Below are 22565 nucleotides of genomic sequence, written 5' to 3' on the forward strand. Positions count from 1 at the left end.
CAATTATTGATGATGAATCACCCTGAACTTGTATACACTTAGTTTTAAACTTTATTATGGTAGATATGTGAAATGCCAAGTTATTTGCCAATCCCATAAAACTTGTGGGACTGAACCTCCCAACTGTTTCCCCTGAGGATCTTGTCAGGGCTTAGTTTTAGGCTTTGTTAGGGTGGGTGGGTCTTGAGTAGACCTTACTCTAGGGCATGTAGAGTAAATAGGGTATTTCTGGTATTTTAGCTTGATCCTCATAGTAGGAAAAAAAGAGTGTTAATGTGGTGGTCTCTCCACTCAGTACTGCTCAGCTTCTAGTGTTTCTGTCCCACTTTCAGCCCCATAGTGGCCACTGCCTAGTGAGCCTTATGTGATCTCACACTGTGCAGGTATGATCCAGCAACCCATCCCAGAGACTTCTGGACCTCCACCCCTACAGCTCCCTTCTTCCTCTTCTCCTGCACCCTGTCCCACAGATTCTAGCTGCTTTGGCTGCTCCAAACCCTGATCTCTTCTTCCTTAGCTCAGAGGCACTGCCATACTCTGTTTGGACTCCCGTGTGCTGCACCATGGTCAGAGAAATTGTCCCTAAGCAAAGTACCAGCGCAATCATGGGGCTCACTTTGTCAGTTTCACTTCTCTCAGCAATCACAGTTTCCAGTCTGTGTCCTATGTCTGGAAACATTTATTGCAAGTATTTTATCCTGTTTTATGGTTGTTTACAGCAGGGTGGCTAGCCTAGTACTAGACACTCCATCAGAGCTGGAAGTAGAAATCTATTTTAACAAGAGGCTTACTTTGGAAAACTACTTAAGGGCATAATCAGTTTTCCCAAGAGCCTCCTGCAATCCCGTAATTTTCCCACGAGTTTCACTGGAAGCACTTCCTGTGTCATGCCATAATACTTATTGATTATCTCTTCAATTGTTACCTGGTCTGACTTTTCAAAGATGGCTTTGTCTGTAATTTGAGCAGGTGTCCGACATCACTCCTATTGATTTTGTGAAACCCCCACATCTTTAAGAGACTTGGTGTTTCACTTTGCAGTTGATTTGCGTTGTGTTTGCATGACATTGTTGGCTGCTTCTAACATTACACATTCACTGTAATATTATATTGGCTAAGTGGCAGGGATACACATATTCATTCATGTTACTTGGGGTTGGGGCCAGAGATGGTTAGAGGTTCCCTGATTTTACATTTATAATTAATTAGTGAATATTTCCTGAGGATTTTGCTTTCCTGTACAACCTTGTAACAGTGGACACTTTAGTAATGAATAGTCATATAATTCAGATAACAAGGAACTCTCCCACCCACAAAGTGTGTTGTGATTGGGAAGGGGTAAAGGAATGTATAAGAGAAAGGCCAGGAAAGAAAAGTGGTTAGTAGCTGAGCACTAAGGAGGGCACTAGGGAGGGCATGTGTGGGAGTCTTGGCATTAGGACTGTGGGAAGTGGGTACTGGGAGCCCCATGCCTCCTTTGAGAGCCTTTGAGCTGGAGCTGGGCCAAGCAGTCTCTGAGGCCAACCAGAAGATTGTGTCTCAATGAGACCTGGCCTGTATCCCCCTGAAGCCCAGCTTCTATGCCTGGGTTCCCCAAGGGATCATCCTTCAGGAGTTGATGCTTGGTATTAGATTGTGTTTGGGGGCAGGCCAGTGTCAGCCTGCAGGCCTGGGGTAAATACTGAGACCTGGAGACTTCACCTGGAGTGGTCATGATGGACCAGCCTCCCATATTCCTGACACCTTTGACATTAGCATAGGGGCCTGAATTGTGACCTAAGAGTGGGAGGTATAAATTTAGGCTGATTTTCGAGAGAGATTAGACCCAGGGTGGCCAACCAGAGGCCTGGGCTGACCAGGGCTCTGGCGGTGGGAGGAGAACATGTGCAGCTTTCCCTCTTCACTGTCATTTTGCCTAGGTGGCTGGGAACCTGGAGATGGCTATGGGGGAAACAACTGGGCCCCCTTCGGGAGCTTCCTGCCCACATATGAGAGCCCCATTTAAGGCCTGGTATCATCATGGTTTCCTGGGCACTATTCCCAATTTGCTGTGCCCTGGTGGGGCCCGGTCCCCAAATCCTGATTCTTTGGCTGGTGTCCATCACCCTATAGCTGATGTGATGTGGAGCCACCATGGGGCAGGTCCCAGTGTTGCTCTGTGGAGACGTGGTCTCCCTCCCATGTGGGCAGGGGGGAAATGGAAGCTGGGAAAGGCAAGCAATGGGCTTCCATGAGGCCCCTGCAAGTCAGGTTAACATGAAGGAAGACAATTTAGGAAGTGCCAGAGAAGATGAGGCTCCTTAAGCAGGTAAGGAAAGAGGCAATGGCATTTATCCATGTGTCTCAGGAAGCACCAAAATGTCTGGGTCTCCTTTCATCTGGAGATTGGTAAGGCCAACAAATAAGTGTTTATTGCTGCTTGCAGCATCCAAGGCAGTAATGATGTTTTACCCTTCAGTTTCAGGAAGAAACTGGAAGAATTTTGCCCTGGTTCCCCTCTTAAGAGACACAAGTACAAGAGAAAGGCACCCTGGCCAGCCGGAGGAGGTTCATCTGAGGCACTTTGCAGGTTCCCTCAAGCCAGAAGATGCTGAGGTCTTCAAGGATCCTGCTGCTTTAGGGGAGAAATGAGCGACCCCTACAGGGTCCTCTTAACACTATTGGGCCTCAGGATATGCCACTGCTGCCATATGGCACTCTCAGCAGCCTGGCCTGGTCTGTGCCTGCCTCGGCACTTTCCTCGCCTGCCCTGGACAAACTGTGTGAAGCATTGTTGGATGCCTGGGAAGAGATAGCCATCCAACCCTCACTGTCCCCAAGTGAGTCTCCTAAAAGGAAAGGATTTTGCTCGCTCTCTCTCTCTCTCTCTTTTTTTTTTTTTTACAGACTTTGTTAAGTATCATGAATGATGTATCTTTATGTGGACGTATGTGATGCCCCTATTTTATTTTATTTTCTATCACTAGGACTAAAAGTGAATGAGGCCCAGGAAAACACCTCTTAGAACAAAAGGTTAGAACACCTCTTAGAACATGTCCTTCAGTGTAAAATGCCAAAGCTGTTCTCTGTATTGGGTTTAATACCTTCCTTGAAGAAAGTGGTCTGGGGGTGATGTCGTTTATTCCTCAGAGAAGGTGGGGGAGGCTGGCCCTATTCCCAGCTCTGGTGGAATCAGGTTTTTCCAGAGTGACTTCCTCCTTCTGTGTGATCCATCACAGTTCCAAAAATTTTAGCTCTATTGCTGTTCAGATGAAAGTATGGAACCCTGTCTCAAAAGCATGTGGCAAGAGTTTTTTAATGATCTTCTATTTGTTGTGACCATAGTCCTGCTCCCCTGCAGTGGTATGTATCTCCACCTCCATCCATCCTGTTGTCCATCAAATACATAAGTAAGTAAGCAAGTAAATAAATAAATAGGTAAATATCATATCAAGTGTGAACTTTGTGCCAGTCACTGGCCTAGCATAGCGAGTTGACTCTGTGGTCTGTGTGTGTGTGTGTGTGTGTGTGTGTGTATGCATACTACCGAGGCTGGGACAGTTAGTAAGGTTACACAGTCAGCAAAGAGCATTGCCTGGGTCTGACCCCAGGCAGTGTGACTCCAAAGCCTGGAACTTACCTGCAGTGCCAGGCAACCTGGCAGAGAAGGTGCTGGGGCATGCCAGTCCATCCCTGGGGAAGGGAGACGTGCTTCCTCTTGTGGGCCTGAGACCCCTCGCTTTATCTGTAAGCCTTTCTCTGAAGGTGTCACGTAGATGTCAGATATTTGCAACTTTCAGACTTACTCAGAGCTGGAAGGAAGCTTGTGGGTGTCCTTTTGTAAAATGAATGATCATAACCTTTTGTGTAAACCTGCGTTGTTTAAAGAAGGACACATGCAACTAGCCCATTCTTTCCCCTTTGTAGCAGTCACTGTCTCCTTATTTCTCTCTGTCCCTGTGTCCCTCCCTCCATCACCTGGAGGCAGGATGAGCCACAAGCCAGAATCCCCAATGGGGAGGCTGCTGAGCTCTCCTAGCCCGGAGATATCTGTGGCCTGCTAGGATGCAGACAGGGCTTCTCCTGACCACTGTCAGGGTGGATCTGTTCAGGCCTGAGGCAGTTGATGGAGCTCTGCCTGGCTCTCAGTCCTTCCTCCTTCTTCACTGCACCAAATGGGGTATTTCCTAGAGCAGGTCAAGGCCTTGGCCCATCCCTGTGTGCACTCACCCCTTCTCTTCCACCTCTTTCTTCAGGGGAGAGCTTGTGTGCCTGCCACCAGAGCCTGATGTCTGCAGGGCTTGGGGGGTGTAGGGAGGAGGTGAGGTTGTGCTTGATTCCTGCCCAGTATGTCCTTTGTGGTCGTTTTACAGTTCAGGGCAGACAGACGCTGACCCCAGTGTGGTGAGATGGGGCCCCACATAGGGCAAATGTCCAGGGGCTGCCTAAAATTCAGGCCTCTAGGGAGCGAGATTAGGGCGGGAATATCTAATGGCTGCCCTTTTCCCTCTTGCTGCCCCATCCCATCCGGGCCACGGGCTGCATTTCCCCTTTGTGTTTTGTTCCGCACACACAGTGCATCTGGGAGGTTCCTTTGGTCACTGTTTTCTTTTTTTTAGGCTCTGCTTGTTTCATGCACCGTCACAGAAGGAGCTGAAGTCACTGATAAAGGGTGGGCACAGCATGGCTCATGGCTGCTATGAGAAATGAGGAGCTGGATTGCGGAGGGCAGTTTATTGGTCCTTCCAGGTTCCCAGGCCCCGGTGCTGCTGTGACTGAGTGCTAAAAGTCACCCATGTGGTGTCCAAGGCTGAGTGCGCAATACTGGGTTCTGAGGGGCTCCAGGCTTGGCAGAAGAAGGCAGGACTCGTGGCTCCACTGTTCTATGAGGGCCCCAAACACGGGTGGGAATCCGTCTCACCTGCAGCCCCAGCAAGTGCAGCCCGGGGTTCCACTGGCGGAGGTGTTGTCTTTGGTCTGGGGTGCTGACTCAGCTGAGCTGAGTAGTTCCCTGCCTGACCGCACTGGTGACAGCATCCCCAACAGGGCCCCTTCCCCCTTGAGGCTGGACCAGCGCAGCCTTCTGTGATTAAGGGGTCAGGGCTGACTCAGCGGCTTGGGGCCTGACTTGCAGCTCCTGTCTGCTACCCCACCGAGCTTGTGTGTCACCCAAGCTCATCACCACTCCTTGAAAGTGCCTGGATCTCTTGCCTCCCAGTCCTGCTCCTGTTGTTCTTCCTGTGTAGGCAGTCCTCCCTCCTTCCAAGTTCAGCCCAAATGCTCTCGCTTCCCTGAGCCCATCCCTGACTTCCCCATGGGAGGGATTTCCTTCCCCCTCAGTGACCTCAGCCCTTTTTGTCCTTATGACCTGCCTAGTGGGGCCATGGTTCCTGCCTGAGCCTGTCTCCTGTGTGGCCCACAGTTTCTTGAGGGTGGAGACTGCTTTCTCCAGTTCTGAATCCTACACTGGCCCCTGTTTCCCTGCCTTATCTCCTACTGTGGGCTCTCACAATGTGTTGGTTTAAACGGGATTGAATGCAAACCAGCTCAAATGGCAGGAGCTGCTGTTTCCTTGGATCTGGGGTAGGAGTGTGGGGGGTAGTGGCTCTGACTCTGTCGTTGACCTGCTCCCTGCTCCATGCACAGCAGAGGAGGCTCCCCTTACTCCTTGCTGGGCACAGTGAGTGTATTTGGGTGGAGGACAGGGGCCTTTTAGAGCAGCTCTAGCCTGGTATTTGAGAAAAAGTGCTAACACCAGGCAAAATGTAAACATTGAAATTTGGCAACAGCTTCACCCCTAGGGTTCTGAGGCAGTGAGAAGCAAGCTAAAAGGGACAAGGGGCTGAGTCAGAGGGGCAATTAATTGAATCTTAGAGGGAAGACGATGATTGATCCAAGATCAGGCTTTCATGAAGGAGTTTCAGGCAATGTTTGTGGGAACCGGGCCCCCCTTGATGTCAAACTGCAAGAGCGGGGACCCTACTTCACCCACACTAAAGCCTCTTGGCCCCAAAGCCAGATTTCCTGCCCCTTACCGGCCACAGGTCCTGCTGCCCCGTGGTCAGAAGCCTGAGCCTGCTTCCTGCCTCTCTCCAGGCCTGGCCGGTTGTGGTGATGAGAGCCAGAGGGCCTTGCCCCAGATGACAGTTGGGGAAATCCCTGCTGCATCAGTCACGGGTGCCACATCCCTGTCAGCAACACTTCCTGCTCCCTCCCAGTCCTGTCTTGCCAGCGGGAACAGGTATGCAATTCCTGAGTGACAAGAGACAGCCATGGCTGCCCCAGCCTTGCTCCACCCCCTTCACAGCTGCAGCCTGGGTGAGGAGGGGGGCAGAGTCTTCCCCATGGTCTGGCCTGTTGGCAGGTGGCCCAGGTGGTCCAGGAGAATCAACTGGGATGATAAAGCCAATATGAATTAATAGCTGTTACTGTTTCTTGAGTTCTTTCTGTGCTCTGGGCCTTGTTCAAGTCCTTTCTGTGTGTTTTCTCAAGTAATTCTGCAAGGTGGATTTATTATGCACATTTCACAGGTGGGAAACGGGGGGAATGACTGGCTCAAGGTCATATAGCCAGAAAGGGGTGAGGCTGTCTGGCGCCAAGGTCTGAAGTGCATAATATCTGGTTGTAAGCTTTGAGTGGGGGACTTCCTTTGTCTTTGGAAAGGTCTGATCCCAGACTTTGACGGACAGATACCAAGTCTCGGGCCTGGCCACCTTTGGATCAACCAGGCCAGTGCTTGGCTGTGGCCTTTCCTCCCAGAGCTCAGGGCAGAGCACTTGACCATTCATTAGCCTCTCTCACCAGCATGATCTCTTTGACTCTTCACAGCATCCATGGGAAGTAGGTATTATAATTCCCATTTCTCAGTTGGGGAAACCGAGGCTCATGATACACCAAATACAAGAGAGAAAAGAGTTGGGTCCAGAACTTCAGCCTTGGCACCTGCTGCCTCCCCTGCCTTCTTCCAGGTTGGGCTGCTGTGTGGGTGTGGGGGTGACTCAGGCAGGGCATGTGGGTGGGCGGGCGCTGCAGCTATGGCTGGTGGGTGTGGCCTGCTTGGCGCCTAGGGCAGGTGGCCCAGCCAGTTCTGCCTCCGACGCCTCATTTCAGCCATCTCCCTGCCTATGATGAGAGCCTCCCGCCGCCTCAGCCATAGTCCCTCTGGGGGTCCTTGGGCCTGGGACATGCGGTGATCTCAGAGCAAGGGCAGCCACCACCACCCGGACCTTACCAGGTGAGTCCTCACCACACATGGCGACCAGTGCCCTCCAAGGTCCTAGGGGACCCTAGGGCAAAGACCTAAGGGGTCCTTTAGGTCACATCCACCCTTTGCTGATAGGCTTTGGGGGAGGGGGTGGGAAGAAGCTTGGATCTCTAGCAGGAGAAACAAAGTTAGACGTGAGCTCTTGGCCCAGGGAGTGTGCCAGAGCACAGGTTCTGATGGACCCAGGAAACTTCCCTGAGGTTTGGAGATCTTGAAGAGGGGGAAAGGCTCACACCCTCCAAGGGGCAGAAGTGAGGTTCTTGTCCCCACCAGCAGGCCCCAGGGATGTGGCTTTCCAGGGCAGGAGTGTAAGGGGGTAAGGATGAGATGAGGTAGCCCAGAGCTTGAGAGAGACAAGGCCCAGGCAACTCACAGGTGCCAAGCCAGCAGCTGCAGGGGCTCCCCGTGGCCCCCAGGCCTGGTCTGTCTTCCAGAGAAGGCCATTCCAGTCAGTATCAGGACTTGGGAGGCACTTCCCAGGTGAGGAAGCCCAATCGCAGAGACAGGGAAGGCAAGGCAGCGAGAGAGTCCTACAGGTGAGAATGCAGGGTTTGTGGGGTGACTCAGGGAGCTAATTATCACTGCTAATTATAGCTTCAGACCAGAGTTTTCTTGACCCTCTCCTGCCCAGCTTCCCAGAACTGCCCCAACTCATGGGCCCACGGCAGGGAGGAGGGAGCAGCCAGCTGTCATAGGTGAGAGCCATAGGGTCCTTGGGGTCCAATCAGCCCATTTATCAGAAGAGAAAACAGAGGCCCAGAGAGGGGTAAGAGACATGCCCTCTATCCCTCTCCTTCACTCTTGGTTTAGCTCAACCTTTTAGCCGTATCTGGCCACAGGCCACTGTGGGCTGAGGAAGGTGGTAAAGGCCACCCAGCCTCATCCTGTAACTGTGGATACAGTCAGGGACCCACATGATCATGATTCTCTCTCAGTAGGATACTCCACCCACCTGGCCTTAAGGCCCCTCTTCAAAGGTCCTTGCCCCAAGGTACCTGCATTCCAACACCAAAGCCCTCCCCTGGATAACTCCTCCTTTCCCAGGGCTGCTAATTTTGGGGGGGGATGCCTGTCCCATTTCCCAACCTCACTGCGGTCTGATGGCAAACTGCTCTGGACACTTTTTCCAGGAACTTTTCCTATTTGGACCAAGGTTACCAGTGGCCCCGGCTCCATCTCACCCACCTGGACTCTTCCTATAGAAATTTGTCCTCTGCCCCCACCTCCATGACTCTGAGGGAGTTCTCTGAGGGCTGTTCAAGTTGAGAATGCCCCCCCCATTGTTGAGAATGCCCCCCCCCCATTTACTGTAGAGTCACCTCCTGTCCACACAACCCTTTGCCCTGTCCATCTCATCCTACATGGCCAGCCTATGCTTACCCATGCCAATGGCCTCCATGGCAGCCTCCTCCCAGCCCCATGGCCTGGCCTCCTCCATCCTCCACTCCACCTTCCTCTAACATGGCTGTCTCCTATGTAACCCAGGGCCCTCCTATGCCCCACTGCCCTTGAGACCAGCCGCAGCTCCTGACTGATGTTCCAGGCCCATACAACATGGCCCCACCTACTTCTGAGCCTCTCCCTGCCAGCGGTCCCCACGAACTCCCCAGGTTCTGCAACCACACCAGCTTTTTGCCACTTGCTAACTTTCTTGAGCCCTGGTCTTTATTCAGGCTTTCCTATACACAGAAACCTCTAAGGTCCCCTTAGTGTCCTCAAAAGACATGCCAGTCCCTCTCTTTAGCATATCCCTCAGAGGGATGCCAACATGGCATCCAGCTCCATCAGTATGAACATCAGTAAAACAGTTCAAGACTGAGGGGCTGCCTCCTCTGCATTGGGGAGGGGGCTCCACTGCTCCCTTCAGGTGAGAAGGGAGTCCAATGGACAGATAGCTACAAGGCCGGTTGCATTCAGGTCTGGGTGGATGACACAAAGATAATCAGTGTGTTAGCTACAGAGACCACCAGGGTGCTAAGAAATCCAAAACACCAGAGAGGCTGGAGGCTGTATTACTATGAGCATAGTGTCTAGAGTAAAGGACGTGATAGTCTTATTCTGTTGAGGATAGCTCTGAACACAAAATCTGATAAGGACATTAGAAAAAGCAGAGCTAATTCTTGGGATTCCACCTGAATATTGGTGGCTGGAGATGATGTCTTGAGAGAAGCTAAGGGCATGGTGGTCTCTACCTAGAAGCTCTGTTGGGCTCTCCTAGGATGCACAGGAGCAGGGATGCTGGAGTAGGGAGCAGGAGAAATTGCGGGGACAATCTCCCTGTCCCTGGGAAGAGTTGGCAGCCTGGGAAGGTGGAGAGTGAGATCCTTATCCTGGGGTATGATCAGGGGCCACATGGTGACACATGGGGGTCTGAAGCCCCCTGAAGCTCCTCCATGCCTACTCAACCTAAGCATCTGTGCTGTGATTGTGTTCCAGTCATGAATGTCCACACTAAGGAGATGGTGCCCCTCATGGGCAGAAGAGCTGCTGTCCCCAGTGGGAACCCTGCCATCCTGCAGGAGAAGAGGTCAGCAGAGATTACGCCAACCAAGAAGAGGTAGGGCTGGAGGGCTTGGTCACTGTGTTGTAAAGGCACAGGAAGGATCCTGGTGTCCATCCTCAGGGATCACTTGCCTGGGGTAGACCTAAGACTCTCAGTTCATCTGGGGTGACTTGGTGTCCAACTAGGTATAAATGGGGGGGAGGGTGGGGAAATAGCACTGCATACTCAGGGGGCTGAGCTGGGGAAGTCAGTACAACCAGAATAATCAGGGAGGTCTCCCTGGAGGTATCAGAGGCACTGATGCAGAAATATTCAGGAAGGCTTCTGGGTGAAACAAGGGATTTCTGGAGCCATCCTTGAAACAAGGAGCAAGAAAGTACATGGAAATTTCAGGTAGTCTGGATCCCCAAGTGGGTACCTTTTTTTTTTACCTACACCAACTACTTTCCTGTCCACTGGGTGCTGAGCCACAGCTTATTCAAGCCCTTTAATGCCACCTGTGTAATGGGGACACCAGCAAAGGCACCAACTCATAGGATGATGGTTAATTGAGGTTGTTGGCATAATGCTCTGTGTCTGGCACATAGTCAGTGCCCTGCACATGCTAGTGTTGATAGTGTTTTTGTTACTTGGAGATTCATCTTCATCATTGTCATTGTTATTATTATTCCAAAGAACCCCTGGGAACTGGATGGGGCTGGGATGGCTATGACTACTTCCCAGATGGGGATGTGGAAGAAGCAGGAGCAAGGAAAGTACTTCTCCAGGGTCATCGCTGGCCCCTGAGACGCCTCCATGGCAGTCCCCCACACCCTCAGCTGATTTGGTGCCCCTCAAGCCCGAATGGCCCTCCTCCCCACAAGCTGTGCTTTCACTAGACCCCGGTGAGCTCCAGGTCTAGTTCAGCTCATTTGTCCTGCCTCCTCTGTGTCCATTCCAGGCCCCCTCTTGGGCCAGATGTGAAGTTGGTGCTTTCCTTTCTGTCTGTTGTTTTGAGTAATAATCACTGAAGATTTTATGCACCAGGGCCCAGGCTGGGGACACAGAAAGAATGCCCATCCTCCTCATAGTCTGGTGAGAAAGGCACCCAGAAGAATGTGGGAATGTGACAACCAGGCAGGATGGGGTCTGAGAAGGGGTGGGTCGTTCTGATCCCGTGGAAGGTCTCAGGGCACTTCCTGGATGAAGTGGTTTGAAATGGGTGATGGCAGGTGGAAAAGAAGGGAAAGAGCATCCCAGAAAGAGGCTAGGGGTGGAGACCAGTGAGGGACTGTAGAGCTGAAGTGCTTGGTGGGTGGAGGAATTTTGGGGAACATGAGTATCACTGGAGCTGGGTCTTGGGGATTGGTTAAGAAGTTTAGACAAACCTGAGGGCGGTGTAGAGCCTAAAGGGATTTTGTGTGAGAGGGAGGGCATGGTGAGATTTTCATTTTGGAAATGATACTCTGGGTGATCTGTGTGGATGATGGTTTGGAGGGGAGGCTGTGAGCAGGGAGATGACAAAGCTCTTGGGAAGCCTGAGTGACAGGTGGTGAGGTCTGAACCTGGGTGATCAGGGATGGAGAAGAGGGAGTCGGGTCAGGAAGGTATCAGGATCGTGGGGTCTGCAGGATCAGCTATAAGAAGTTGGGGACAAGGAGGACCAAGAGACATCCCCTTCATCTGGTGGGGGGACCTGCAGGGATGATGGGGCCATCTCTGACATGCTCATGTCAGGAAAAAGAGCAAGATGAGGAGAGACAAGCCAAATTCAGATGTGAATTTTGGCTGAGAAGTGTCCGAGGGACATCCAGGTGGAGGCTCCATCCTGGACTGTAGGAGAGAAAACTGAGTGGACACTGAGTTCAGACAGGTATTGGCAGGACTGTGGGGACAGCCTGGACCTGGGTGGGCTTGCTTGTCTAGGTAAGGGCGGAGGTATCCCTGAGCTAAGCCACCAAATACCACCCTCCTGCCTCTTTCCCTTTCCCCCTCTCACATTCCTAGGGGAGGTTTGGACCTCAGGGAAGGATTCCAGACAGGGTTTCAGGAAAATCCCAGGATCTTTCCACAGCCAAACTGCCTTTTCTGAGCCTATCCCTGTTCATGACTTAGCTGTAGACCCAGCTCTACCTATGGCCTCAAAAGCCAAAGGCCTGGGTGTGAGGTGTGACTGTTGTCTCCTGAAATGGTAGCCCCTTCTTCCCAAGAGCTCTTTGAGGGCCCTCACGTGCCTATTTCTCCCCATACCCCGAAGGTTTGAGCATCTCCCTCAAAACTGAGTATAAGACTTAGCCTAGAAAGAATAATAAAAATTCTATGTAAATAAAGAAGGCCAGTTTGATCAGTAAGTGAATCTGTACTAATGGTGGGATTGAAGACACCAAGAGGTCTAGGTGGGGAGAAATTTTTTTGGACCTGGAGCTTTTCCTCAACTATCATGCTATTTCTCATGAACAGCTACCACTATGGCCTCCTTACTGAATCCTGGGCAAGGTGACACCCTGGGATAGAGGCCCAGGCTGATGAAGGGTATGGAGGAATGGGTCTTTTGGAGACCAGGGCCCTTGGGCATTTCTTGGGACAAAGTGGTTGGCCACACAGGCTCCTTCCCAGCTCAGGGGCAGTTCATTATCTTCAAAAGGGACAGAAATGCAGGAGACATGGTGCAGAGCTGTATGCTCACCTGAGTTAACAACACACTTGTGGTGCCCTCTGGTCTGGATCAAAGGTAGGAACAAACAAACAGCATATGCTGCATATTAGGAGCTAGTATGGCACATGGCCAAGACTTCACCATCTGTCATGATGGCAGGTGAGATGTGACATGTGCAGTGGCAAATAGGGCAGGTGTGGGATGGCCCTCATGATCTAGCAGCTCCCCATCCCAGGAATTGGGTCCTTGCTCACAGTCAGTTATCTCTCCAGCCCAGCTCTCAACACTCTTGTTCCCTGCCACCAAAGACTTCCTTCCTCAGACATAGTCCTTGCCTTCCTGCCATGGAAGCTTTTCTCATGTTGTGCTCTCTGCTTCTGGGGATTTTTCCAAGCTACAGATCTGCTCCAAGATCCAGAGCAAGTCCCACAGTGACAGAGCACAAAGCCTATTCTTGTCCCTGCCCTCAACTGAAGAACCTTCTCTTCCCCTGAGATCCCATAGCCCAGCTCCTCCCTAAAGAGACTGAGGTGCCTATTGGGATGATGTCCTAGCTTTGGTTGAAATCTCTGAGGACAGGATCCATAGAAGGGTCATCTCTTCCTTCCCTGCTCCCCAGGTTTCCTGCACTGAGCATATTAGTAGTTTTTTTTTTAATTGTTTTAATTTTTATTTATTTTTGAGAGAGAGAGAGAGAGACAGAGACAGAGCTCCAGAGGCAGAGGGGCAGAGAGAGAAGGAGACACAGAATCAAAGCAGCTCCAGGTTCTGAGCTGTCAGCACGGAGCCCGACGCGGGGCTCAAACTCACGAACCGTGAGATCATGACCTGAGCCAAAGATGGCCGCGTAACCGACTGAGCCACCCAGGCGCCCCTAGTAGTTTTTAAGTAAGTGGGTGAGTCAGTGAAGGAGCAGGTGAGACAACAAGAGACAGAGGGGGTAAGTTGATGATTAAGTGTCCTGGTGGCTTAGCACAGTTCCTCGGCATGAGGGAGGACACTTCACAGTAGGATAAGGAAATATTTCTTCCCCTCCCTGGGGGCCTTGTTTTCCAGGCCTGGAGTAGATAGATGCTGTCATGATCTGATTTTCTGCTCCATCCTTGAGGCCCCTTTGGACTCTGGGAGGAGGCCCTGAGAAGGAGGAGAGGTAGAGGAGAGGCAGGGGACCCTTCCTTAGCTTCATGTGCAAGACCGAGAAAAAGAGAAGAAAGCTTTGGGCAATGAGAGCCCAACAGGAGTCACTTGAGGGATGCAACCTCCCAACATTTAAGGTTTAAGGTTTAATCCTCCCTGCTTATTGGGCCAGTCTACCAGTCTCTGCATCTACCCACTGATCTGCCCACCCAAGTACTCATTCCTCAGCCATCCATGCATCCATTCATCTAGCCTTCCCTGTATTCATGCATTCGTGCACCATCTACCCATCTATCCACCTTATTCACCCATCCAACTAATCTGTCCATCTATCTGACCAGCCATTTTTCCTTCCTCGCATTTATCTTTCATATGTTACCTGTCCATGTTCTGCTCCTCTGTTAAGTCTTCTGAGTGTCAGAGCTAGTTCTGGGTTCTGGAGAATCAAGGACATTGCAGTTGTAGTTCCTCCCACTGAGGATCTTACAGCTGAAGGTCAGTGTGTTGTCTGGAGCAGGAAAAGAAATGGCCTCATTGTGCTATGCCCTGGTCCGATCCGTGGGGCCAGTTCTGACCAATTCACTAGAACAGTAGCTCTTCAGAGCGATCTTTGCCCATTTGTGCACCGTTTAATCTCCAGCTCCTAGAACAGTGCCTGATACACTGTCGGTGCTCAATAAACGTTTATCGAGTAGATGCACTACTGAGGAGCCCAGGCAAGCAGGGACAGCTTTAGGGTGGCATTTCTGGGGCACTCCAGGGATGCCAAGAGTGGTGATCAGACTGGATGGCCTCTGATGCCCACTTCAGCTGCACAGTCCATTCGTGGACGATTTTAGAGCTGTCCTGGCTCCAGAGTCCAGGCCTTAGGGATTATCTGGCCCAACTATTCTCCATCCTGGGGGCATACAGGAGGTAGAGGCAGAGACTGAGGCAGACTAGAACCCAGATTTTGGACTCCCCATCAGGGGTTTACTTCTCTTTTGGAAGAAGGATTTGATTTCAGGTCAGATCAGAACGTTCCTCTGATGGGCAGAAGATAGGAGGGTGAGGCCCAATGTGCTAGCCAGCCCTGTCTCCCACCGCATTTCTGTCCCCACCCAAGTACTGGATTTGTTCTGAGACTTCCAGGTTTGTGTGTGCCTGGAGAGGAGAGGAATTCTCCAGGCAAGACCCAAGTCTCCCTCCTGTCTGCCCCATCCTGGGAAGTGCCTATGTTGGGCAGTTTCCACCTGCAGCTAATCCCTAGAGCTGCTTTGGCTGGAAGATCCAGAGGGCTGAGGGGAGAACAGTGTGGATAGTGGTATAAACTTTGAGGCTGGAATCAGGAGTCAGGTTCTCTGACCAACTTGGCTTCTAGCCTGGTGGGGCGACTATGGATGAGCTGCTGCTCCAGCCTGAGCCTCAGTTCCCTCATCTGTAGAATGGGGCCATGATCCCTTCCCTGATGTCCTTCCTTCTGAACTTGATATGGCTGGAATCATACCTTGGGAGCTCTTCTGTGGTCTTGTGAGAAAAGGAGGGAGTGTGTTGATCCTTCTGGGCCTGAAAGAGGCAGGCAGCAAAGGCACTGAGGAGAGAGGCCAGGTGGCAAAAGGCCATCGTTCCCAGGTGAGGTCACCGAGCCAGCAGGTGTGCTGCAGCAGCCACGGCGTGGGGAGTATTGCTACAACTGACCGCCAGCCTGATCCTCACTACTCTGGATGTCATGACAAGGCTTGTCCCTGAGTGTGTGACTGTGGGTTCCGAGAGTGGGCGTGTCTGTGTTTGTGGGCGTGTCTAAAGGTGAGGCCGGGCTATGTCTGGTTAGGGAGTCCTATCTTGGGTCTGTGTCTTGCCTCTCATGGGGCAGTAAGTCTGTCCCTTTCCTTGGGGCTTATCCAGGTCACAGACCCTGCACCCAAGTCTCTCTTCCAGCCCTGGGAGAAAGCATGCCCTTCACTTGCCCCTCTACTGCTCCTTGCCTCCACTGTCCAAAGTGCTTTCCTGACTTTTCCTTCTCCACAAGGGGTTCTTAGCCCTATACCTGGAACTTTTATATCCACTCACTGCTCTAGATCTATTTTCTGTGCCAACAAAACAATATGAGAGGTGGTCAAAGGGGGTTGAATGTGGGGGTGGGGACTGTGCCCTGGCAGCCAGGAAAGGCCCTTGTAGATGTCAGCATCTAGGGACCTCTCCCTGGTAGGGCTCTTCAGATCTGAGGCCAGAGGGGCAGTTGGGGGGCATGATGGGAAATTGTGGTTCTTGTTGCCATGTTCACCAACGCTGGTGGGTCCTTTGCACCTGCAGACAGGCAAGTCCCCTAAGATGTTAGGCCACCCCGGTAGAGACCCCTGTGTTCATCTACTCAGTATTTTTAGTGACAAGAGTCACCCAAACCCAGCTTTGAATCTTGGCTCTGCCACCTGCCTGCTGTGTGAGCTTGGGCAAGTCGCTTGACCTCAGAGCCTCCTCAGGCCCCCCTGTGGAATGTGGATGATTGGGATGGTACCCATCCTCAAGGGCTGCTGTGAGGGAAGAGTGAGGCCATGAGGGATGGGGTCCAGCACAGAGCTGGCCGAGAGCGAGTGCTCTGTGTGGCTGGGCACTCTTGGAAGCAGGGTTGCAGGACACACAGGTGAACAATCTCTGCCCCAGCTCTGATGGCCTTGCTTGGGTGTCCCCACAGTGCACACTTCTTCCTGGAGATAGAAGGGTTTGATCCCAACCCCACAGTCTCCAAGACCTCTCCCCCCGTCTTCTCCAAGCCTATGGACTCCAACATCCGGCAGTGGTGAGTCCCGGCCCCCCTGCCCAGCCATCCCCACCCCCTGCCAACCCAGCCCTCAGTTCCAGGGGGCGGGGGCAGTGACTCATTCTGGGCCACGTGGCCAGGCCCGGTTGCGGCATGCTACCATTGTCCAGTTTTAAACTCCTGTGTCCCTCTTCCTTTCCCCCACCCTCCAGCCTCTCTGGCAACTGTGATGACATGGACTCTCCGCAGTCCCCTCAGGACGACGTGACAGAGACGCCGTCCAATCCCAACAGTCCCAGGTGAGCTTGGCCCTTCCTCTCATCCCACGGTGTTCACCAGGTGGGTGTCAGGGGCACGGGCACCAGGACCCAGGAGAGAGAAAGAAGCCTCCCTTCCTGGGGGCTGGGACGAATGTCTGGGCCTGTGGCTGCGGCATGTAGGCATTTTTGTGGGGGGAGGGGAGTACTACATTTTATAAACTATAAAAAGTATTACCCATTCATTGTGAAGCATTCAAGCCACAGTATGAAGCAGAATGAGAACTTTAACACAATCCCTTCTACGTAACTTAAAAATATATGCATATAAACCATGAAACATCATATGCATTTCTGCAAGAACACACACAAACAAAAGAATGTGCGTTACTATGGTTGCCTATTCGGAATGTGGGGGCCCAGAGAGATAGATTTAAACAATTCAGACACCACAAAAGATGAAAGTGGGATTTTCCTTCCTCTACTCTCATACTTTTTTAGGTAATCACCATTAATAGTTCTTCCTAATCACCTTTACTATGTGTATCTAAATATATGAGTGTGTGTGTGTGTGTGTGTGTGTGTGTGTGTATATATATATATATATATATATAAGCTTACTTATTTTGAGAAAGAGAAATAGAGAGTGTGCGGGGGAGGGGCAGAGAGAGAGGGAGACACAGAATCTGAAGCAGGTACCACACCGTCAGTGCAGAGCTGGATGCAGGGCTCCATCCCATGAACCGTGAGATCATGACTGAGCCAAAATCAAGTGTCAGATATTTAACCGACTGAGCCACCTGGGAGCCCCCAAGCGTATATTCTGAAAAAATGTGATTGCATTTGGATTAGGAGGGAAGCCTGCATAGGGCGACACGGATCCCAGGGGCCCGGAGCACTAATGGAGGGGGGTTCTGGGCTTTGCAGCACCCTGCAGGCATCGTGGCTCTGGTCGGGGAAGGGGAGTGAGTGGGGGTGGGGATGCATGCGTGGTGAGTTGGAAACACTTTCTGGCCTCAGTGCAAACCTGGCCAAGGAAGAGCAGAGGCGAAAAAAGAGGCGGCTGAAGAAGCGCATCTTTGCAGCCGTGTCAGAGGGCAGCGTGGAGGAGCTGCTGGAGCTGCTGGTGGAGTTGCAGGAGCTTTGCAAGCGACGTCGTGGCCTGGAAGTGGCTGGTCAGTGCCTGGCTCCGGCAGAGACGGTACAGGGCTGGGGGCCCTGCATGCCTCCTGCTGTCAACCTTCCCCCATGACAGCCTGTGAGGAGGGCGTGTGAGGAGCCCAGAATGCTGGGCTGGGGACTTTGAACCTGACTCTGAGGGCAATGGGGAGCCATGAAAGGGCTTAAACAGGTAAACGTCGTGGTCTGGCTCCTGCATGGCGGATGGGAAGGAAGCTATTCAGGCGAGGTGGGGACCGCAGCATCTGAGTGGGGGAAGGTGACCAGCTCTTCAGCAGTGGAATTGGCTGGACTCAAGGACAAGGAGGGCGAGAGAAAGGGAGGAGTCTAGGGTGGTGCCATTGGTGACTTGGTGGATGGTGGGGCCCAAGCTGTTAGCTTGGGGAGTAGCTTGTTAGGGGGAGGTGATGAGCTTTATTTGTAGGCTACCAGGAGGAGGCAGGCTGGAGATTTCAGGGTGTCAGCACTGAAGTGGACAGTGGAAAGCCACGCAGTGGGTGAGGTTGTCCCCTGTAAGGGAGAGGGTACAGAAAGCAAAGAGCAAAAGGCCTCAGATAAGCCTCTCTGGGGCCTTGGGGGAGGAGTAGCTGGAGAGGGAGGAGGAGAGTGTGCAGCAGGGGAGGGCCTGGAGCAGGGTCTAGAGGTTTGAGCCTGCAGCCCCCACACCCTGCCCCCCCCCCCCAACCCCGCCAGGAGCAGACAGGCCCCTCCTGCAGCTCATTCTGTTTCCCTCCCCGCAGACTTCCTTATGCACAAGCTGACGGCCTCTGACACGGGGAAGACCTGCCTGATGAAGGCCTTGTTAAACATCAACCCCAACACCAAGGAGATCGTGCGGATCCTGCTGGCTTTTGCTGAAGAGAACGACATCCTGGACAGGTTCATCAACGCTGCATACACAGAGGAGGCCTACGAAGGTATGCTGCCGTGCAGACAGGGATTGCAGAGGGTCCGGTGGGAGCCAGGCCACACAGGGACACTGCTATCACCGCAGAAAGCACTTAGCATTAGCACCACATAGCAAGCACGCCTCTCTTCCTTTGTTCTGCAGATAGCTTTGAGCACTGACCACATGCCAGGCATTGTCTTTGGCACCAAGGTACAGTGGTGAACAAGACAGATGTAGGCCAATGCTCCAAATAAGGTAATTTAAGATGGAAAATGCTATGAAAATAAAATAGAAGAAGGTAATTGGATCAAAAGTGCCTGGGGACAGGCAACTTCAGAATGGATAAGCAGGGAGGTAATCTTTGACCTGCGGCCTACGTGGTGACAAAAGATTTGGAGCAGGGCAAGGGCAAAAGCCTGAGATGGGAATGAGTTTGACACACTGGAGCAATGGAAAGAAGGCCAGAGAATCTGTCAGACAGCTGGGTGAGGCCAACACATGGCAACTGTCGTCATCACTACCATGAACCACCCCATTTGGCTCTCAGTGTTGTGGTTTCTCTCTTAAATGGGCTGGAGAGGGGCAGGGAGATCAAATCTGAGATGGTGTTTCGCTGCCCAGCAAATCTGTTGTGAATAATCTGTAAGATGTGTCCTCCCTGGAGTTTTTGGACTCAGTACACATCCCATTAGGGTCTAATGAGGTACAGAAATGATGGGCTCAGGAATTACTGGATGCCATCCTGCTGATATGCCATGGGGCGCTAAACATTGCTCTTTGCAGGTGATGGTCTAGCTCGGGCCCTCAACTTTTCTCATGGGAGAAAGTCATTTTAATTTTTATTCATTTATTTATTTAAACTACAGACTCTCTAAAGGGTTTTTGTTACATGCAGGAAAAAGTCAAAGATTGTGAAAACTCCACACTGTTGATCAGAAGAGAGGAAACCCAGGGAAGACTGCTGCCACTGAGTGCTGAGCTGTACACTGAGCTCCCTGGTGGCCAAAGCAAAGAGAGAAACTGGATGAGCTATAAAATGTTCTCAGCCTGCCACCAGGGAGTTGATAGTAGTCTTGTAGCCAGGGAGGTTTAGGCCAGTGCCTCAGGCTTATCTGTCCTGATTCTTCTCCCTTTCAGTCCCCTTCTGTTCCCCTTTTTTTCCTGTCAGCATTACAGGGACTTACATACTCCCTTTTCTAGTAGCATGTTCCCCTTGAGGGTGGGGATGGAGTCTATCTTGCCCATAGTGGATTCCCTGGGATGCTTGGCGTCTCACATAAGATGTCCTTAATAAATGCTTTTCGAATGGGTGAATAAATGAAGATTAGTGTATTAAGGCTTTGCTGTCCCAGCTGCAACCCCTGACTTCTGCCCTTTCTCAGCCTCCCCTCACCCTTTCCTTCTTTGCTGGTGGGCTTGTTGGGGGCTGTGAGCACCCACTCTCTCTCCGCATGGTGGGAAGAGCCGTTTATTTCTGTCTTCCCAGAAACCAACCCCACCCCATTTTTTCCCTCTGATGGTATCTTCTGGCACCTTTCCTTCAGTCCTGGGTGCTGCCTGCCGCCTGGGGCTAAGGGGCTCCAGCACCACCAGTGTCCTCTTTTTCCTCACTCTGGGCATGTTACTTTGCTTTTCTTTCTGAGTCTCAGTTCCCCCGGCAGGTAGAGGCTAATGTTTCCTCCATATGCTGCCAAGAGGATCCAAAGATAACTAATATTTCCTCCATATGCTGCTAAGACGATCCAAAGACCACTTTTAAAATATTATAATTTTTAGCATTTTATTAGAGGCCTTCAGAAACGTGCCTTTTCCAAGGCAATTTATGTAGTTAAAACATTTATTATTAAAAGTTTTAAACATATATTTGAGATATTAGCTTAATGAACCATTATATATCCATTGTTGAGATTCAACATAACTATTTTTAATTACATAAATAACACATGAAGAGAGTTTCATTGTCAAACATTTAAATATTTAAATTAAGTTAAAAAATTCCTTTGCCTATTTCCTACGGTCCAATCCAGAACTGATTATTATGGTGTGTAGACTTGGAAGACTTTCCTAGGCTTTCTACACATGTGTCTATGCGCACATAGAAGTAGATGGTTTTATTTATTCACTTACCTCCTTAACATAGAATAGTATGGTGCTGTTTGCATTGTTCTATGACTTGCTTTTTTTTTTTTTTTTTAACTGTATGCCTCAAACACCTTCCCATCTCAGAATATGAGTCTGTATGAAAGTCTGTCTACTTAAAAAAAATTTTTTTTTAATATCTACTTTTGAGAGAGAAAGAGGCGAGTGGGGCAGAGAGAAATGGAGACACAGAATCCGAAGCGTCTGCCTCCTTTTACCTGCTTAGTCTGAGGATGGCTATCCTGTGGCTAATTTCACTATTCCCCTGTTGATGGCTATCTGAATGTTTTCTAATTTTTCACGATGACAATAGCACAGTGCACATTCTTTTTTTTTTTTTTAATTCAAGTTAGTTAACATATAGTGTAATAATGATTTCAGGAGAGAATTCAGTGAGTAATCACTTACATATAACACCCAGTGCTCAGCCCAACAAGTGCCCTCCTTAATGCCCCATCACCCATTCAACCCATCCCCCACCCCCACCCAACACCCGTCCAGCAACCCTTAGTTTGTTTTGTGTATTTACGGTTTGCCTCCTTCTCTGTTTTTATCTTATTTTTCCTTCCCTTCCCCTATGTTCATCTGCTGTGTTTCTTAAATTCCACATATGAGTGAAATCAAATGATATTTATCTTTCTCTGACTGACTTATTTTGCCTGGCATAATACACTCTAGTTCCATCCACATTGTTGCGAATGGCAAGGTTTCATTCTTCTGATAGCCTAGTAATATTCTATTGTATATATGTACCCCATCTTCTTGATCCATTCATCAGTCAATAGACATTTGGGCTCTTTCCATAATTTGGCTATTGTTGATAGCACTGCTATAAATATTGGAATATATGTGCCCCTTCGAATCAGCATTTTTGTATCCTTTGGATAAATACCTAGTAATGCAATTGCTGGGTCATAGGGTTAGCTCTATTTATAATTTTTTGAGGAACCTCCATACTGTTTTCCAGAGTGGCTGCCCCAGTTTGCATTCCCACCAGCAGTGCAAAAGTGTTCCCCTTTTTCCGCATCCTCACCAATATCTCACAGTGCACATTCTTGTCTATGACCCTGTGCTCAGTGTGCACATTTCTAGGAAAATACTTTGATTTGGATTTTCTGGGTTCAAGGAAATGTATAATGATAATTGCCAAATTTGCCTCCAAAAAGTACTGCTTTATTCTCCCCCAAATACTCATCTTCTCACCCTTCACTAATATTGGAAATTATCCTTTTGTTTGGTTTTGGTTTTTGCCAATCTGGCTGGTGAAAAGTGGAAAAGTGTTAACTTGTTAGATTCTAACTTTCATTTTCTTGATTATCAATGATTCCAAACAGGTTTCACTTTCTTCATTGGCCTTGTGAATTTTCTTCTCTGTGAGGTGCTTGTTAATAATTTTTTTCTCAGTTTTCTATCAGGTTGTTTGTCTACTGGCTAATATATCAGGAACTTTTAAAAACATACTGTCTCTATATCTCAGATATTTTCCCCAGCCTATCAGTTGCCTTTTAACCTTCTTTAAGATGTCTTTTGAAATACAGAAAGCTTTAGTTTTTATCTTATCAAACATGTTTGTTTTTCTTTTGTGGTTGTTTCTGCATTTTATAACTTAAGAAGGTCTTCCCTGCCAAAAGGTTAGTTATAAATGAACTTTCCATTTTTTTTAAACGCCAAGTTCTTTAATCCACCAGGACTTTATTTTGTGTATGGCATGGCACGGTGGCCTCTCTCTGGAAAATGCTGTTTCTGGTGGGGCATTCCGAGACCCTTCCCCACCCCCAGCCTTCCAGTCCCTTCCATCTGGAGGCTCCACAGCCTCCACCAACAGGGTTAAGGTCCCTCCAGCCCC

At 50.4% G+C, this 22565-nt stretch overlaps 2 protein-coding genes and 1 long non-coding RNA gene across 12 annotated transcripts in view; 2 read left to right on the forward strand and 1 right to left on the reverse strand.

Moving 5' to 3' along the window:
• TRPV1 (transient receptor potential cation channel subfamily V member 1) overlaps nucleotides 1–3427 on the forward strand; it is a 35054-nt gene extending 31627 nt beyond the window's left edge. For all 7 annotated transcript variants that reach the window (XM_086686281.1, XM_025917369.2, XM_086686283.1 and 4 more), the window contains one exon: nucleotides 2459–3427. In XM_086686281.1, the coding sequence (XP_086542407.1) occupies nucleotides 2459–2631 (173 nt within the window). In that variant the 3' untranslated portion in view covers nucleotides 2632–3427. The remainder of the gene's footprint in view (nucleotides 1–2458) is intronic.
• Nucleotides 3428–7022: 3595 nt separating this feature from the next.
• The window catches only part of TRPV3 (transient receptor potential cation channel subfamily V member 3), a 37364-nt gene continuing 21821 nt past the window's right edge, over nucleotides 7023–22565 (forward strand). For 3 of the 4 annotated variants that reach the window (XR_015243920.1, XR_015243919.1, XM_086686286.1), the window contains exons 1-6: nucleotides 7023–7213; nucleotides 9680–9800; nucleotides 16190–16294; nucleotides 16468–16554; nucleotides 17533–17687; nucleotides 18432–18608. Coding sequence is in view for 2 of the 4 variants with exons in the window: in XM_086686286.1 (XP_086542412.1) it covers nucleotides 9682–9800; nucleotides 16190–16294; nucleotides 16468–16554; nucleotides 17533–17687; nucleotides 18432–18608 (643 nt within the window). In the remaining 2 variants the exon portion in view is untranslated. The remainder of the gene's footprint in view (nucleotides 7214–9679; nucleotides 9801–16189; nucleotides 16295–16467; nucleotides 16555–17532; nucleotides 17688–18431; nucleotides 18609–22565) is intronic. The other variant, XM_086686285.1, reaches the window with a different exon arrangement.
• LOC112852082 (uncharacterized) lies at nucleotides 13075–15201 on the reverse strand. The gene is made up of 3 exons (XR_003222834.2): nucleotides 15005–15201; nucleotides 13898–14026; nucleotides 13075–13515 (listed from the first exon to the last, which is right to left on the reverse strand). It is a non-coding gene; the product is annotated as an uncharacterized LOC112852082 (long non-coding RNA).

Source organism: Puma concolor, chromosome E1 (genome assembly GCF_028749965.1).
Source record: "Puma concolor isolate L17-30 chromosome E1, mPumCon1.1.hap2, whole genome shotgun sequence".
NCBI lineage: Eukaryota > Metazoa > Chordata > Mammalia > Carnivora > Felidae > Puma > Puma concolor.